General features: G+C 27.4%; 1 protein-coding gene and 1 pseudogene across 1 annotated transcript; both read left to right on the top strand.

The window, feature by feature from the left end:
- Nucleotides 1-7,910: 7,910 nt before the first annotated feature.
- LOC101254626 (fe(2+) transport protein 1-like) lies at nt 7,911-9,580 on the top strand. Its single transcript, XM_019211872.2, has 3 exons — nt 7,911-8,429; nt 8,947-9,096; nt 9,191-9,580. Exons 1-3 carry the CDS (start codon nt 7,911-7,913, stop codon nt 9,494-9,496), a joined length of 975 nt encoding a protein of 324 aa, XP_019067417.2. The 3' UTR covers nt 9,497-9,580.
- Nucleotides 9,581-11,621: 2,041 nt separating this feature from the next.
- LOC101254932 (rust resistance kinase Lr10-like) lies at nt 11,622-12,850 on the top strand (annotated as a pseudogene).
- Nucleotides 12,851-16,828: the final 3,978 nt, after the last annotated feature.

Below are 16,828 nucleotides of genomic sequence, written 5' to 3'. Positions count from 1 at the left end.
TTATACTGTATTATATGATAAATTTAATGTTATTGATTGTAATAATTTATAAATTTACTAAAATAACCTAATTATTTTAGAATAGGAGATTTGACTAGATTTAAATAATTAAGATAAAAGGTCTTAAAATAATATTTTGAAATATTATATAAATATATAATTGGAAAAATAAATTAAGTAACAATGGAAACTCACCAAATTGATTGTTTCATAAAATAGGGATTTTCACTGTTACGTAACAACAAAATTTAACAATACAATACAATACGTTTTCAGTAACAATCAAAATAAACATTGTAGGTATAGTAACGATACAATACAATACAATGGATAACAATGATCCAAATATTGTGTAGGTAATTATTATCATCTACTATTAAATAGTACTTTTAGCTATAAAATTAGTTTCAACATCTACTATTAGCTTTCAATTATTATTATTTAATGTGTTAATCCAAATTAAAAAGATATTCTTTCATTCATCTTTACTTGTCCATTTTAGACTTTACACGTAACTTAAAAATAATAATTAATATGAATAATTTATGATAATACTGATATTAATTGACATTTAGACTTAGGTCTTCAAAATGATTTTAAAAATATATAATTAATACTGAAGATAAAATATGAAAAACATAATTAATTTTTTCGTATACATGTTAAAATTGACAAATAAAAATAATTTTTTTATTTTTTTAAAATATTATTGAATAGTGAAAATGATCTAAATATAACTAAATAATTAATAATAAGATAAAATAATAACAGAAATCGAAAAATATTCCAAGCCAAGGAGTGTTTATAGCAAAAGAGAGATTAATTCAATAAAAGGATCCTAATATGTAGAGATTACAAGTGTTTATTATCTCTAAAATATTATTATGAGAATAATATAAAAAAAAAACCTCTAAATTTAATGTAAAATGTTAACTTTATCTTTAAAATTATTAACAGTTTTAAATACATATTTACTTAACCAATTGAACTTAAATATACCACCGATCTGCAATATGAGAGAAATACATAATTAAGGAGTGTTAATGAGTGTTTTCAACACCTCGCTCGATTTTTTATTACGAGTAAAATGTTATTACAGGAATTTGAGACAACTTGTTATGTCATGTAGCATATTGAGAGCGTATCTAAGTTTTAGCTATTCAAATCGAGATGTATTTTTTATGTTGTCAGTAGTTTAAAAATGAAACTAATAATTTACATCGAGTTTAAAAGTGTTTTTAATGTTTCTGTATTATTATCGAAGGCATATCATTTCTCTACCGAAATTTCACATAGGACCGAGAAAGGAATCATGTTATTTGCTTTTATTCTGTTGATAAAAGTTTAATTCTACGCCTTGTAATTATCTTTTTTTCTGAGATGTTAGAAAATAAAATAAATATGATGATGTTACTTGGCGAGATATATAGGGTAGAGGTCTCGAGCTGTGGTAAAGTGATAACTACTCTTTTAGTTTTATCTAGAGGTCTCGAGTTTGAATACCCCTGAATACAGAATCGTGTTTATTAAGAAGGGTTTTATCCTTAATATAAAATTTATCGTTATAAATATAAATTTAATTTTAATGTGAATATCGAATATCAAACGGAGAAAAATATAAAAGGTAAAGGTCAAAGGGTCTGTTCAACCCTGTCTTAGACTGCCTTGATAGAGGTGGGCATGGAGAACTGTTGCCTGTAGACAGTGGGAACTTGTGTATGTGTGATTGTATTTTTTTTTATATATATTTATATTTAATTAGAGGAATTTATTAATATATTATTTTTATTTTTTCTAGAACTCATGAAACAAATCAACACAATTATTTTGAAAAAAAAAAGTTGGTGTGTTTGTTAGGGTTGAGAATAAGTATATTATTATTTTAAAAATATTTAAAAAATTAATTTTAAATATTTTTTGCGAAAAGTATGATTAAACATAAGTTCAAACTTAAAAAATTTCAAATAAAAAAATATATACTCCTATTACTTAGTTTCTTGGGAAAAGACTGAAATATATCATTGAATTTTTAGAAAAGACTCATTAACGTTATTCTTTAAAAGATTGTTTTATCTATGCAACTACCGTTTAAGAAAAGGCTCATTCATGCAATTATTTTTTAACAGTATTTTTTGTAAAATTATTTTTGACACATGACCAATTATAATTCGGTCACGTCATTAATTTTTTTGAATGAAACAATTGAAATTCTGAACAAAAATTGAATTAAAATAACTCACTCAAATAAAGACCCACCCAAATAAAACTATGAATATTTTAAAATTTGGGTGGGTCTTTACATGTGTGGGTTATTTTAATTTAATTTTTGTTACTTGACTGAATTATAATTGTTCATGTATCAAAATGGTTTTGTAAAATCACTGTTAAAAAATAATGACATTTTCTTAAGTGATAATAACATAGATAAGTCAAATTTTTAACAGATAACATTAATGAATTTTTTAAAAAAATTCGATGACATATTTAAATTTTTTCCCTAATTTCTTTGGTGGACCGAATGTTAAATGATATAAGAAGAGAAATATTACATCATTAAATATTTTTATGGCAACTGATTGATAAAGTTTGATTATATGTCGGATGCATGGAGTTTACATGAAGAAATTTATTTGTTTATTATTTTATTTGATGTTTACTGTTTGATATTAAAATCTGATTAAATTAAAATCAAAAAGTCAACTTTCAGAGGATAAAGCATTATTAAAGCGAATCGACGTCGAAACGAACTCAAACCTAAAACTTTTAACTAAAAATAAATGAATCCTTACCATCTTACTACGATTCTCGGTATAGTATCCCTTTAATACTCGAATTTTGTTGAAGTATCCCTTAGACATTAGGGAGCACAAATATTGTCATAAACGAAATTAGTTAACATTTAGGAATACACAAGTAGATTACTTTAGTAGTGACACACATATATATAAGAGGTGAGTAATGTTAAACGGCTAAAAATTTGATTAGAAAATTAAAAGTAATATCTTTTTGTTTTAAAATAAACTAATCTTCTTTTTTCATTTTTTTAGTTAAAAGGTTTAAAATATTCAAAAAGATAAAATAACACAGTTAAAATACTATTAACACATAAATGTATTTTTTTGAACTTGACTTTAATCGATATTTCTTCAATTTTAATCATATATAAATACACGCTTAACTAACGAATACGAAACAACCACTACGCATTAATCTTTAATTAAATATTTCGTTATTTGATAGAAAATGCTTAACTCTAACTAGTGGAACTTCCAAGCAAAACAATATAATGTACTCAATGAAATCACATAAGTAGAATCTGAGGAGGATAGAATGTGTGTAAACTTTATCAGTACTTCGTAGAAGTATTAAAAGACTATTTCCAAAAGACTTCTAACTCAAATATAACAGTACCGATATAAAAAAAAAAAAAACAATGCAAAGCCTACCAAAACGAATCAACAACAAAACTGTATAATAAAACGAAATATAATAAACAACATACCATTACAAACTATTGAAAACAATAATGTATAATGATGAATATCAAATTAAAAAAAAAAAACATCGTACATAAACATGATCCTTGACTTTGTTTCAATGGACAATTATGTCCTTCAACTTTGAATATGCAGAGATATACAATTAAATTTGTACAAAATTAATCTAGTAGACGCACTTATCCTACATGACACAGTACACATAAAACGCCACGTACGATACAAAATTCTCACCTATGACGAATATATCTATTTGCTTTATTTTGTACAAGTTTAAATGTCCATTTGTCCATATCCAAAGCTACAGATCATACTTGTCAACTGATGTTAAGTTAAGAGTCATCGTTATGTATCATGTCAAACAAAAACTACAGTAATACGACTAGTACGATAATCATAGTCTAAAAAACTCAAAAAAGTAAAATTGTGGTTGGGATATGGGACAAGTGGGGGGTGGGGTATTATAACAAATAAAATAAAACCAAATGGCATACGTGCTGCTGCTAGCACAGGAATTAAAGCTTAGTTTATTGTGCAAAAATAAAAACTGCAACATTGGGGATTGTGTAGTTTGCTTTTTTCTTACAAAAATAATAATAAAAATGTCTAGTCTTTATCTTACTTTCTTCTCTCTATATTTTTGTTGGTATTTGTCTTTTCACATAATTGGACAAAACAAGGCTGACTAGGACTCTTTGGATTCATATTTAATGTTTCAAAATTTTTATGATATGATTCTAAATTACATTAATTTGAAGGTGAAAAGTACAAATATATTATCAAATTTTAATAAAAGGTTTATTGTTTATATTATTTTCGTTTGAGAAAAAGACTTATTCATGTCAATATTTGTTAATGAAAAATAATTTTGATTTTATAAAATTATGATTCAGTCACGTCATTAATCAAATTAAGTTTTAAAAAGAAAGGACTTAAATACGTTATTAAACTTTGAGAAAAGACTTATATGTGTCATATGTTAAAGGTTTGATTCATTTATGTCATTTCAGTTAATAATTAATGATATGAATATAACGTTTTGTCATACGAATGACGTAAATAATTTTTTTCTCAAAATTTGATGTAATATACTTCGGTGGTATCAAGTATCATTTTAGCTAATTTTCTATGAATTACTACATGCATTTTCCTCCTCCATATATATATACAGACACACACTCTTATGGTATCAAGCAATAATTGATCATTGCTTTCGATGAAGAACTGTTTTTTCTTCTTTAATGCCACCACAATATATGTATACTCTGATGATATATATTAAGTATCATTGTATCAGTTTAACTAGTTTTCACTGAATCACTACCTTTTCCTCTTTGATACCACCAGAGTACGTATACATATCTTCTAATGGTATCAAAAATTAATTGAATAGTATTTTTTTTTAGAAGAACTACTTTTTTCTTCTTTGACACCATCCATACCTAATTCAAACTTTCGAATTTGAATAATTAGTCATGTTTGTATATGTGTAATTCGTTAGAATATACAAATACATATGTATAATATAAAATTATTTAACCTATATACATATATAATTCACCTTTCTCCCACTCTCTGTCCTCTCTCACTCACGTCTCTCCTCTTCTCCCAGTATCATTTGTCCTATATACAAATGTATATGTATAATATACAATTATATACATATACAATTCATCTATCTCCCACTCTTTGACCTCTCTTGCCCGCCTCTCTCCTCCTTCTCTCGTTCTCACTCTCCTCTCTCCTCCCTCTCCCAGTTTTGCTCGTCTCTCTCCTCCATCTCCCAATCTCTCTTGCCATATATATAAATTAATATGTATAATATACAATTATCTAACCAATATACATATAAAATTCACTTTTCTCCCACCCTTTTCCCCCTCTCTCGCCTCTATCCTCTCTCTCCCAGTCTCGCTCGCTCTCTCCTCCATATAACATGTAGCTACAAATTGTAATTATCAAACTATAGCTATGGAGAGTAATTAATTATTTTTAAGTGGCTATATGTGAAAGTTTTGCACCCAAACATATTTATGTCAATATTCTAATTTTTTTTTGATGATTTTCACAATATTAGATTTTTATAACTAACTAGCATATTTAAACAAAATATCATCAACTTAAAAAAAGTATATATATTCATTTTTTATCTTTTTCCAAATTATAAAAATTACATTTGAATTCTTATTATTATGTTTCTGTTTCTCTTTTATTAATAACTCATAAATTATATTTACTCTTTATCATATAAGAATCTTGATAATATATATAAAACTAGTTCGAAACAATAAAAAAAAGTAAAAAGCTCATAATAATGAGAATATTGTAATTGTAAACTAAATAGAAAAAATAAATAAAAGAAGGGTATGATGGAGTTAAAATTAATCTATTCTGTTTCGCCTTTGTTCAACCTCGTTTATCTTCTTGAATTTTTTCTGACTTTAATTATTACTTTAAAATTCCTTGCTAAAATTTCTGCCTCCATCTATTAGGGAGAGGATGAGGAAGAATTCGAGAGAAACGATGAGATGATGAATTTTAATCATCAACAAGTTTTTTTTTAATAAGCCGCATTCGGTACAACCATTTGTACAATCTCTGAATTTCGGGAGCATTTTGCGGTAAATACTTTATGTGCACCGAGTGAATCCTCACTGTGTAATAGCCTGCAAATCACACTAGGCAAGCCTTGTGTGACAAGCTCGACTCAGAAGACATTGAGAGGAAATTGATCCCAACACGACTACCTTCCGAACCAATTAAGTCATCCAAATCAACAAGCTATGAATACCTATATATAGATAAGTTAAGAATTTTTTTTAATGCTCTCTTTGTTTTTCATCATTTTTTTTAAAGGGAAAAGGGTCTATATACACCTCAACTTTGTTATCTGAAGCTGATATATCCCTCGTTATGAAAGTAACTCATATATGCCCTTACGTTATACAAACGACTCACATATACCCATGTTGTTACAAAATGAGCTCACATATATTCTTCATTTAACGGAAGTTAAAAAATTAGTTCTAAATTTATATTTTTTACTTTTAATTTTTTTTTTAAAAAAACTTATTTAGGTTATATATGATTCTTCTATCAAAGTTCAAGGTATATTTTAAGTTTTTCATACGTAAATTATTTTTTGACTTCTTTTATTATAATTATATGAGTTTCTTATTCTTATTTTTATTTTTTTTCTTTCATTCCTTAGTTTCAAGAAGAAATTTTTTTAACTATTTCTTTTGTCTATATTGTAATTTGATTTTTGTATTCGAAGAAAAAAATTTGGTCAATAAGTTTTACAAGAATTTTAATGAAACATAAATAAATTTGATTATCAAAAAATAATTCTAAATAAGTTATTGAAACAAAAAAGGTCAAAATAAATATGTTTGATGAGGATTAAATTTACTCATATGAGATTATACTTTTTTTAGAAAAAAATAATTAAAAATTAGATTAATTTTTTCCATTGCCGTTAAAGGAAAAGGGTATATGCGAGTCATTTGTTTATAAGTAGGGGTTATCTGAGTTACTTTCATAATAAAGGATAATAACAGCTCTAAATGACAAAGTTAAAAAGTATATCATATCCTTTTCCTTTTTTTAAAAGAAGATTTTATCATTTAGTTTCTTTTTCATCATTTAAAAGAAAATCTTATAATTTTTAGTTATATAAGCTCAATAGCATATACCTCATATTTTTTCTTTGGCCTCATCATGTCCCACTATACTCTTGAGTTTAAATCACATGATATTTGAAGTTCAATTAATTTTTATTTCATTTTTCATGTGCCAAAGATATAGTATTTTTTTCTAAAGTTGATACGTATTTTTTAAAAATATTTTTAAATTTAATTAAATTATAAGAAATTTATTTTAAAGTCCATAAATGATATGTCTTCCACAACCATACCTTACTAGTAGTATTTTTTTTAATAAAAAATAAATAAAAAATGAATATAAAAAAGAAATTGTTATAAATACATCATCATCGTCATAAGTAATGCCACGTACGATAACAAGTCATTTTAACCATCGGTAAAACTACATATTGTTAGTGATTTCAACATTCACTACACAGTAAAAACAATGGCACCACACGCATAGCGTATGCTTGTCATACTTCCTATTCTACCCTTCATAAAATTAAAGAATTACACTCTTTACTACCTTAACTTAGATAAAAACACAAGGGTAAAAATGTCATTTTCCATCAACTAGCTTAAAACTTCAAAATTCTTATAAGATCATTAGATTAAGATTAAAATTGAAGTTCCATGAAGTTGTTATACTTAATTTTCAAAATTCTCCCATATGGCAATTTCTTCTAAATTTATTGGTATTCTGATCGTCGTCCTTATCTCTTTCCCATCGAAAACGAACGGTGAATATGAAAATAATAATACTACAATGAAATGTGGTTCAAATAGTGATAGACAAGGATGTAAAAACAATCAAAATGAGGCATTAAAGTTGAAACTTGTTGCCATTGTTTCAATTCTTATGACAAGTATGATTGGTGTTTGTTTACCTCTCTTCTCTCATACAATTCCCGCGTTACAACGCGATACAAATTTATTCGTGTTGGTTAAGGCATTTGCTTCCGGAGTTATACTAGCCACAGGGTACATGCACGTTTTACCTGACTCGTTCGATTGTCTTATGTCTGATTGCTTGCCTGAAAATCCTTGGAGAAAATTCCCATTTACAACGTTTGTTGCTATGATTTCCGCGATTTTAACTCTAAGTATTGATTCATATGCCATGAGTTGCTTTAAGAAGAAGAAATTGGAAAATGGAGATGGAAATGATGGAGATTGTGTTCAAAATAATGCTAAGATTGAGTCACAAAATGGACATGTACATGGAGAAGTTTTCAAATGTGATGGTAAAGGCTCACAATTGATTAGGTATAGGGTTGTGGCTCAGGTACAATATTTACTTACGTATAGTCAGATCTCTCTATAATATCATTCTTAATTTCGAAATTAGCTATTATAATAAATGACTGTTATACACCTGGCATCATTCTTGATTTCAAAGATTAGTTGTTTTAATGAATGATTGTTATACATACACCTATAACAAACATTTGACATATAAAACAATATTTTGACTATTATTGGCAAAAAAATGTAAAAAATCTATTTTTTTTAATATCATACAAACATTTGACATATAAACAATATTTTGACTATTATAGGCAAAAAAAAAAAATGTAAAAAATCTTTTTTTTAAAATATTATACAAACATTTGACATACAAACAATATTTTGACTATCATAGGCAAAAAAAAATTGTGAAATATCTATTTTTATAATACTATGAGTTAGTAACTTTAATGTAAAATCTTAAGCTTAATCACACTTTTGATAGAGAAGGAAATCTTTTAATGATTATTTAGATAAAAGAGATCTGACTGTCGATACGATAATATATAATACAGGTTTTGGAGCTAGGGATAATTGTGCACTCAATAATGATAGGATTATCCATGGGTGCATCTGATAATCCATGTACAATTAGGCCATTAGTAGCTGCTATATGTTTCCATCAACTTTTTGAAGGAATGGGGTTAGGAGGTTGCATCCTCCAGGTACATATATATAATTTGATCGATCGCGTATATATGTACAACAATAATAACTATGTCTCAGTCTCGTTCTGATGTTTTTATTTTTCGCGTTTAGGCGGACTATGGTATGAGGATGAAATCAACATTGGTGTTGTTTTTTTCAATAACAACACCATTTGGTATAGCACTTGGAATTGGATTATCAAATGTGTATAGTGAGAATAGTCCAACATCACTTATAGTTGTGGGATTGTTGAATGCATGTTCAGCTGGTTTATTGAATTATATGGCACTTGTGGATCTCCTTGCATATGATTTTATGGGTACCAAATTGCAAAATAATATAAAGCTTCAATCATGGGCTTATCTTGCTGTTTTATTAGGTGCTGGTGGAATGTCTATTATGGCTATATGGGCCTAAATTGGATTTATCTTCGAATTTTTGATACGATAAGTGGTGCGTGTAATAGATCTGAGTAAACGATATTCCCATATGGGCATGAAATTATTCTTTTTTGATTTCGTTTTAGTTTTGTTTCCGTCATCAATGTGTAGTTATTAGTTGTGGAAATAATGTGTAATTTCGTATCATCGAATTAAATATCGAAATTTACTTTTTTTTTTGGTTGAAGTTGAATTGATTTATATTGAGATGGTTACTTTTGTTGTTAAAGAAAATTTAGATTATGGTAGCTCGATGAGATCATAATAATTATCAGTTGTGTGATCATATGAAAAAAATTAACTTGAAAAATCAAAAAAAAATTTGCATGTGAGGGAAAAAAATATAGGATTCTTCGTTCTTAATTATCGCTAAATATATATTTGAGACATAGTTTAGTCTTATTTGGATAGAAAAGTATATATATATATATATATCAAGAAAAATTATACGTAATCTAGTACTTCGTTTGTCCTTAATAACTTGTTCATTTTTGAATTAAGTGAATTTACCTCTTTACCCCTATTAATTATGAAGTGGATGAATTAGAAACTTGAGATTTTCAAGAAATTCTACATTTTTCAAAGTAATTAATTGAGGGTACAACAGGTAATTTTTTTTCTTTTTTGATTTGTCAAAATGGACATATAATTAAAAACAACTAAAAAAAATAGACAAGTAATTAGGAGAGTAAAATAATACCTAAGTATAATACTATATATTGGAATACATAACCTAATGTTTTATGCATTTTTGTTTTTGTCCCTTTTTATAGCGTTAGTGGAACTATGAAGTAGCATATATCCTCAATTATTATAAAAATAATAAAATAAAAACATTTTTTTTCTTCTAATTTTTAACTACTCTTATCATTTTTACTTTGAAAATAAAAATGAATTATTATCTATTTAACATCTTTTGGAATTTATCTATCCATTTTTACTTTTTTAACAAAAAATCCTTGAGCGGGAATTCAAGTTGTGATTATAAAAGTTAAATATCAATATGTTAAATTATTGAGATTAATCGGGTCAAATTGGGCGGGTCAAGACCCAATCCGTTTTTAGCCCATTTGAGCCCAATCCATTTGAGCCCAAAGTAAACTTGGCGGGTCAAGACCCAACCCGATTTCTATACAACTCATTTTAATATGGGCAACTTTCACATATAGCAAACAAAAAATTCATATTTGTATACTATAACAAACTTTGCATAATTGCGCTCCATAGCAAACATAAAACTGTATAATTTGCTATACATATAGAATTGTATAATTCGCTGGCCTAAATTGTATAATTCGCGGGCCTATTTCGCTGCAATTGTATAATTTGTTTTGCATATAGTTGAATCGAATTAAAATGTATGTATATTGCATAATTATAAGTGTATAGCAAGAAGATATATGTTTTTCTCGGTTTATACAAAAACAGAAACACAATATATACAATTCTGTTGTATAAAGCTAGAGAAAATTGTATTTCACTGCAATTGTATAATTCACAATCCTCCTCCCTTTGAGCTAGCTTTTGGGGTGTGTGTCAAGCTTAAGACCTAATTCAAGAATTCAATACTAGCAACCGATCCAACATATAGCCATGTTTACAGTTGTCTAACAACATCGTCCAATAATGATAATTAGTGTTGGTTGCATTAGTTATGGCGGAGATCATCTTTGTTGTGCGGCTAATCAAACATTGTATTATAATATACTAGGATTATTTTGCTGATGCAGCCAACTAAACGACCCCTTAAGATGTTGCATATGTAACAAATTTGTAGAGAGTGTTGAGTTTAGAATCATGATAGAATGACAATACATATGACTTAACACATGCATATCTAATGAAAATACCAAAATTCAAATATCTAGTTTAGATGAAGGAGTTGATCTGTAATTATAGTCTTAACAGAGTTATATGCTTCCAATGTTTCATTTAAGAGACACACATATGCAACCATGCCTGAATTATCACCATACGATTTGAAAGTTGACTTCATGGCGTATTCAAGATGCAAATGCCAACATTTCTATTTTAAGTTTGCGTCATGCTTTGGCATATGAATTTGAGATTTCATGGTTTCGTCACGTTTACTGTCACAAGTGATGGTGAAAATACAACGGATGTTCGTTGTGTGGATGTCAGCTGCAAAGCTCACAATTTTAGATTCTTCAAAACATCATGTTGTAAGAACATTCCCAATGTCATGCTTAGAATATAACACACTTTCTGTGTAAGTCTTTAACTGTTTTTCTTTTTTCGATTGTGTTTTTTCTCTCTGGATGACCACAGTCAAGTTGGTCCAAGACATGTTCTCCGCGTTCTTGTAAGTAAGCAGTCGTGCATCTGTTGTTTATGTTTTTGCAGCAATCATCCCATGTAGCAGTGAAGATCTTGAGCAATCCCAAAGCTGATGGGAAAGACTTCATCGACGAGGTTGCTACAATCGGGAGGATTCATCATGTTAACATAGTACAACTTATTGGCTATTGTGTTGAGAGATGTAAGCGTGCTCTCGTGTATGACTTCATGCCTAAAGGATCACTTGAAAAGTACATCACACCTCGAGAAGGAGGAGTTGAACTATTAAGTTGGGAATGAAAGTTTGATATTGCTCGAGGGATTGAACACTTCCATCGAGGTTGTGACATTCAGATTCTGTTAAAGAATGACAAAAGTCCCACATCGATGGTTGAACTCCTTATAAAGCTTGGACAATCCTCCTTTCTTTGAGCTAGCTTTTGGGATGTGAGTCACGCCTAAGAGCTAACTTCACAGATTCTACATTTTGACATCAAGCCACATAACATACTTTTGGATGAGAATTTCATTCCGAAACTTTCTGATTTTAGTCAGGGGAACAATTGGTTATGTAGCTCCAGTGTTGATCAACAGAAGCATTGGTCCAATATCTTATAAGGCAGATGTTTATAGCTTTGGAATGTTACTCGTTGATATCGTAGGCTTGAAAACAAACTCGGTAGCCAGAGAGGATATGTCAAACAAGTATTTCACACATTGGATATATGATCAGCTCGACAAGGGAAAGGAGATTGAAGTACTAGACGAGACACATGAAGACGTAAAGAAGCTGACTTTAGTTGCTGTGTGGTGCATACAAATGAATCCACTCGATCGTCCCTCAATGACTAGAGTTGTTGAAATGCTTGAAGGCGAATTACAAGCATTGAAAAAGCCTCCTAGGCCCTCTGAATCGCGGGAACCATGTTCGTTGGATTTCAATCTAACTAGTTCTTCACTAAGCTTAACTGATTCTATGAAGTTGCTTGAGAGTTGTTCTGTTTCTACAAAAGTAGATGTAATTGTTGCTTGAAGATTTTGCTTGTTTAACTCCATAAGCGGGATCTGGGGAGGGTAGAGTGTACACAGACCTGACTGTTACCTCGAACTTTATTTGACAAAAATCTGAGTGTACACAAACTTGACTGTTACCTCAAACTTTATTTGAAGCTACCAATCAATGTTAATTAAACATTGTTACATGCAACTATTTTATTAATGATCTGGTTATATATATATTTTGTATATCATTAATGTATAAAACTTAAATATTTTTGACTTTGAAACTATCTACAAGAAACAATGGAAATTAAACGGTGCACACGAATATCTCCGATAGTCAGTCTATTTCTATCTTTAACCAACCCTTTCACATGGGCTCGACGCGCACTTGTATGTTCTGAAGAGGCTTACTTTATCTTATAGTTTACGGGCTTTAGCTGTTTTTGGTTTCATTGCTTCTTGTTTTGTTTAGTTCAACAATACCGCTTATCCTAGTGAATTTTATGAATTTACTGGACCAGAAGCTTCTCAAGTTCAAACATTTACTTTTCTAGTTAGAGACCAATGTCTAAGTTTCAAATTTGACTTCTAGTAGAAATTAAACTTAGATGATGTTGTTTGGACTCGTTGAAAATAAATAACTATTAATTTTAGTATTATCATTTTTAGTAATATTATGTCAAAATACGCAATATGTATTAAATGTGAATTATGTGTGCAATATATGTATGTATTATAATAATTTTTTAGAAATATATTATGCTTGTTTGGTAAAAAATTGACACATTATATTATAAGTGTATTAAAATATGTGATAAATGTATTATCCATCAATAAAACTTATATTATATGTGATTAATAAATTGTTCTTTGTAATATGTATTAAAATTGTATTATGAATGTCTTAAAAGTGATCAAATGAAAGGAAAATACTATTGCTATAAATGAGAATATATATTTTAATGTTGGGAAAAGAGTCAAATATACCCCTAAACTATTCGAAAAAGGTCTAGATATACCCTCCGTTTAAAGTTTGATTCACTAATGCCCTTGCCGTCCAACTTTTGGTCCAAATATGCCCTTATGGGCGTTAGTTGCCATGTTAGACATTATCCAACTCATTTTTCATTTCTTTAAATGCCACATGGAATTGCCATGTCATTTTGGCCTTACCACATAACATTTATATGAAAATAGAAAGATATTTGGATTCATAAACACCTAATCCGATCCATAAATTAGCTCCTTTTAAATTCACTATCCGACCCATTTTTATCAATTTTATTTAATTTTATTATTGCGGTAAATCCCGAAAATGAGATATAAATTTAAAGTAAAAAAGTCACAAATAAATATAGTAACCTTAAATCTAATATTTCAATTTTTTTTAGATTTTTTATTTTTTCGATAAATCTTAAAAATGAGTAATTGACTAATAAAAAATATAAAAAGTATGAAAAAAATATAAATTAACGCCAAAAGTTCACAAATAAATATAGTAACATTTCAATCTACAATTTTTTTAAAATTTTTATATTTTTCGGCAAATCCCGAAAATGAGTAATTTTTTAATAAAAAGGGAAAAATATGAACACAAAATAAAAAATATACGTCAAAATTCACAAATAAATATAATAAACTTAAATTCAATAATTTCAACAATTTTTTTATTTTTTATTTTTTTCATATTTTCCTATTTTTTATTTCTGAATTTTTTGCGTATTTTTATATTTTTTTCATATTTTTTGTTAATAAACTCATTTTTGGGATTTTTCGAAAAAATTAAAAATTAAAAAAATATTGAAATTGTTGAATTTAAGGTTACTGTATTTATTTTTTAATTTTTGGCGTTAATTTTATATTTTTTCATACTTTTTATTAATCAATTATTCATTTAAGGATTTATCAAAAAAATAATTTTTTTTAAAAAAAGTGTTTAAATTGAATTTAAGGTTACTATAATTATTTATGAATTTTTGGCGTTAATTTTATAGTTTTTTCATATTTTCCTATTTTTTTATTAATCAATTACTTATTTTCGGAATATATTGAAAAAAAATAAAACAAAACTGTTGAAAATTGGTCGGATAATTTATTTAAAAGGGGGTTGATTTATGGGTCGAATTAGGTGTTTATGAGTCCGAATATCTTTCCATTTTCATATAAATGTTATGTGGTAAGGCCAAAATGACATGACAATTACATGTGACATTTAAAGAAATGAAAAATGAGTTGAATATGTCTAACATGGCAACTAACGTCCATAAAGACATATTTGGACCAAAAGTTGGATGACGAGGGCATCAGTGAACCGAACTTTAAACAAAGGGTATATCTAAACCTTTTTTAATAGTTAAGGGGCATATTTGACCTTTTTTCCTTTAATATTATATATTTATATAAGTTTCCCATTGTATAAATACTATTGCAAGTTTTTTTCCCCTAAACTAAAAGTATGACTATATGAATGCAAAGAGATATGTTGGACTAAATATTTTTTTTTTAAATGTCATTTTTTAAAATCATTTATCATCATGAATTAAAAGACTCTATTGTGTGGTTGATATTTTTAATTGGTCAATAACTTATTTGAGTCAACAATTTTGTTGAGAGGTTTGATTGGTCAACACATTGTTCATTTTGTAAGAAAAAAATATATATATATATTCTCTTTCTACCAATTTTGAATAATAAAAATTATCCTTTTTTTGGGTAAAGAAAAAAATCCTAAAATTATCTTGGAATAAAGGGAGGTGTTATATGATTATTTTGTATGCACTATTGTCTACTGACCTTTCATTTATGTGTCATTTTTTTCCCTTCTTAAATTGCGGGAAAGATTATAAGGCGAAAATTGATATTTATTTTTATTAAGATAAAATATTTATCTGAATTTGTTGTATTTATTGAATTATGAAGGTGATCAATGATGTCATGGAAAAGTTTAAATTTACAAATCATATGACGATTAATTAGATGACAAAGAAAACTATACTAAAAGACATAATATTATTATATAATATGACTAATTGACCTATATAATTAAAAACTAATAAAAAGACATTAAAACTGTAGAGATAATAAATCTCCCCATAAACAAAACTCTCTAAACGATTATATTGTGGATTGTATCGTGTTCCACTCCGAGAATAGGAATCTTCAAGTTATAAATCTCCAAGCTTTTTCTAAGGAAAAATAAATCAAATATGGAAGAAAATTATATTTTTTTTTCTTTCAGAAAAAATTTAAATATTTATGGTAATACTTTAATTTTTTTTAAAAATAAACTTCAAGTAAAGAAAAAAGATTAAGGCAAAACTCTAACAGTATCTAGATCTATATATGATATAATTATAAGTGGTTATTTTATTTAAGATGTGAATAATGATAATTATGTACCATTAAGAGTTGTGGAAGGAATCAACTAATTAATAGTAGCATAATGGTTGTGGAAGAAATCAAGTGTTTAAAATATTGCCCTTCATAATAAATATCCCCTCTAAATATTCTATTAAGCATATAAAAATTCTCTATTTCTAATATATAATTCAAGAATAAGATTTGTGAATCTCAAAATTGAATACAAAAATAAGGACCCCATTTAGATGGAATCTGAGTCAATCAAAAATAATTATTCTATTTTTTATAGATAAAATGAAATTTATGTATATTTTTATTTTTTTAGATTTTTTATTTTATGAAAATTATACTAAATATGTTATTATTATTTCTTCCACGACTTATCACCAATCTCATGAAGATATTTTTTTTTTTAAAAATAAGGATTAAAATTTCAAATGTCATTAAATGTATGGAGCAGTTACATTAAAGACTTCAATCAATTTAACTTGGAAAATTTCAAAGTAGAAAGAAGAACATGACATAGCCAAAAGCAAGGTCAAGTTTGAAGGCCATAGAAACTACTACAATTAAATTTTTAAAAATATATACCATCCACGGACCAGGTAATATGGTAAGTACTCATTTATCGTTAATTGAAAATTTTTAA

This window comes from Solanum lycopersicum, chromosome 1 (assembly GCF_036512215.1).
Source record: "Solanum lycopersicum chromosome 1, SLM_r2.1".
Classification (NCBI taxonomy): Eukaryota; Viridiplantae; Streptophyta; class Magnoliopsida; order Solanales; family Solanaceae; genus Solanum; species Solanum lycopersicum.
This window is presented reverse-complemented; position numbering and strand designations above follow the sequence as displayed.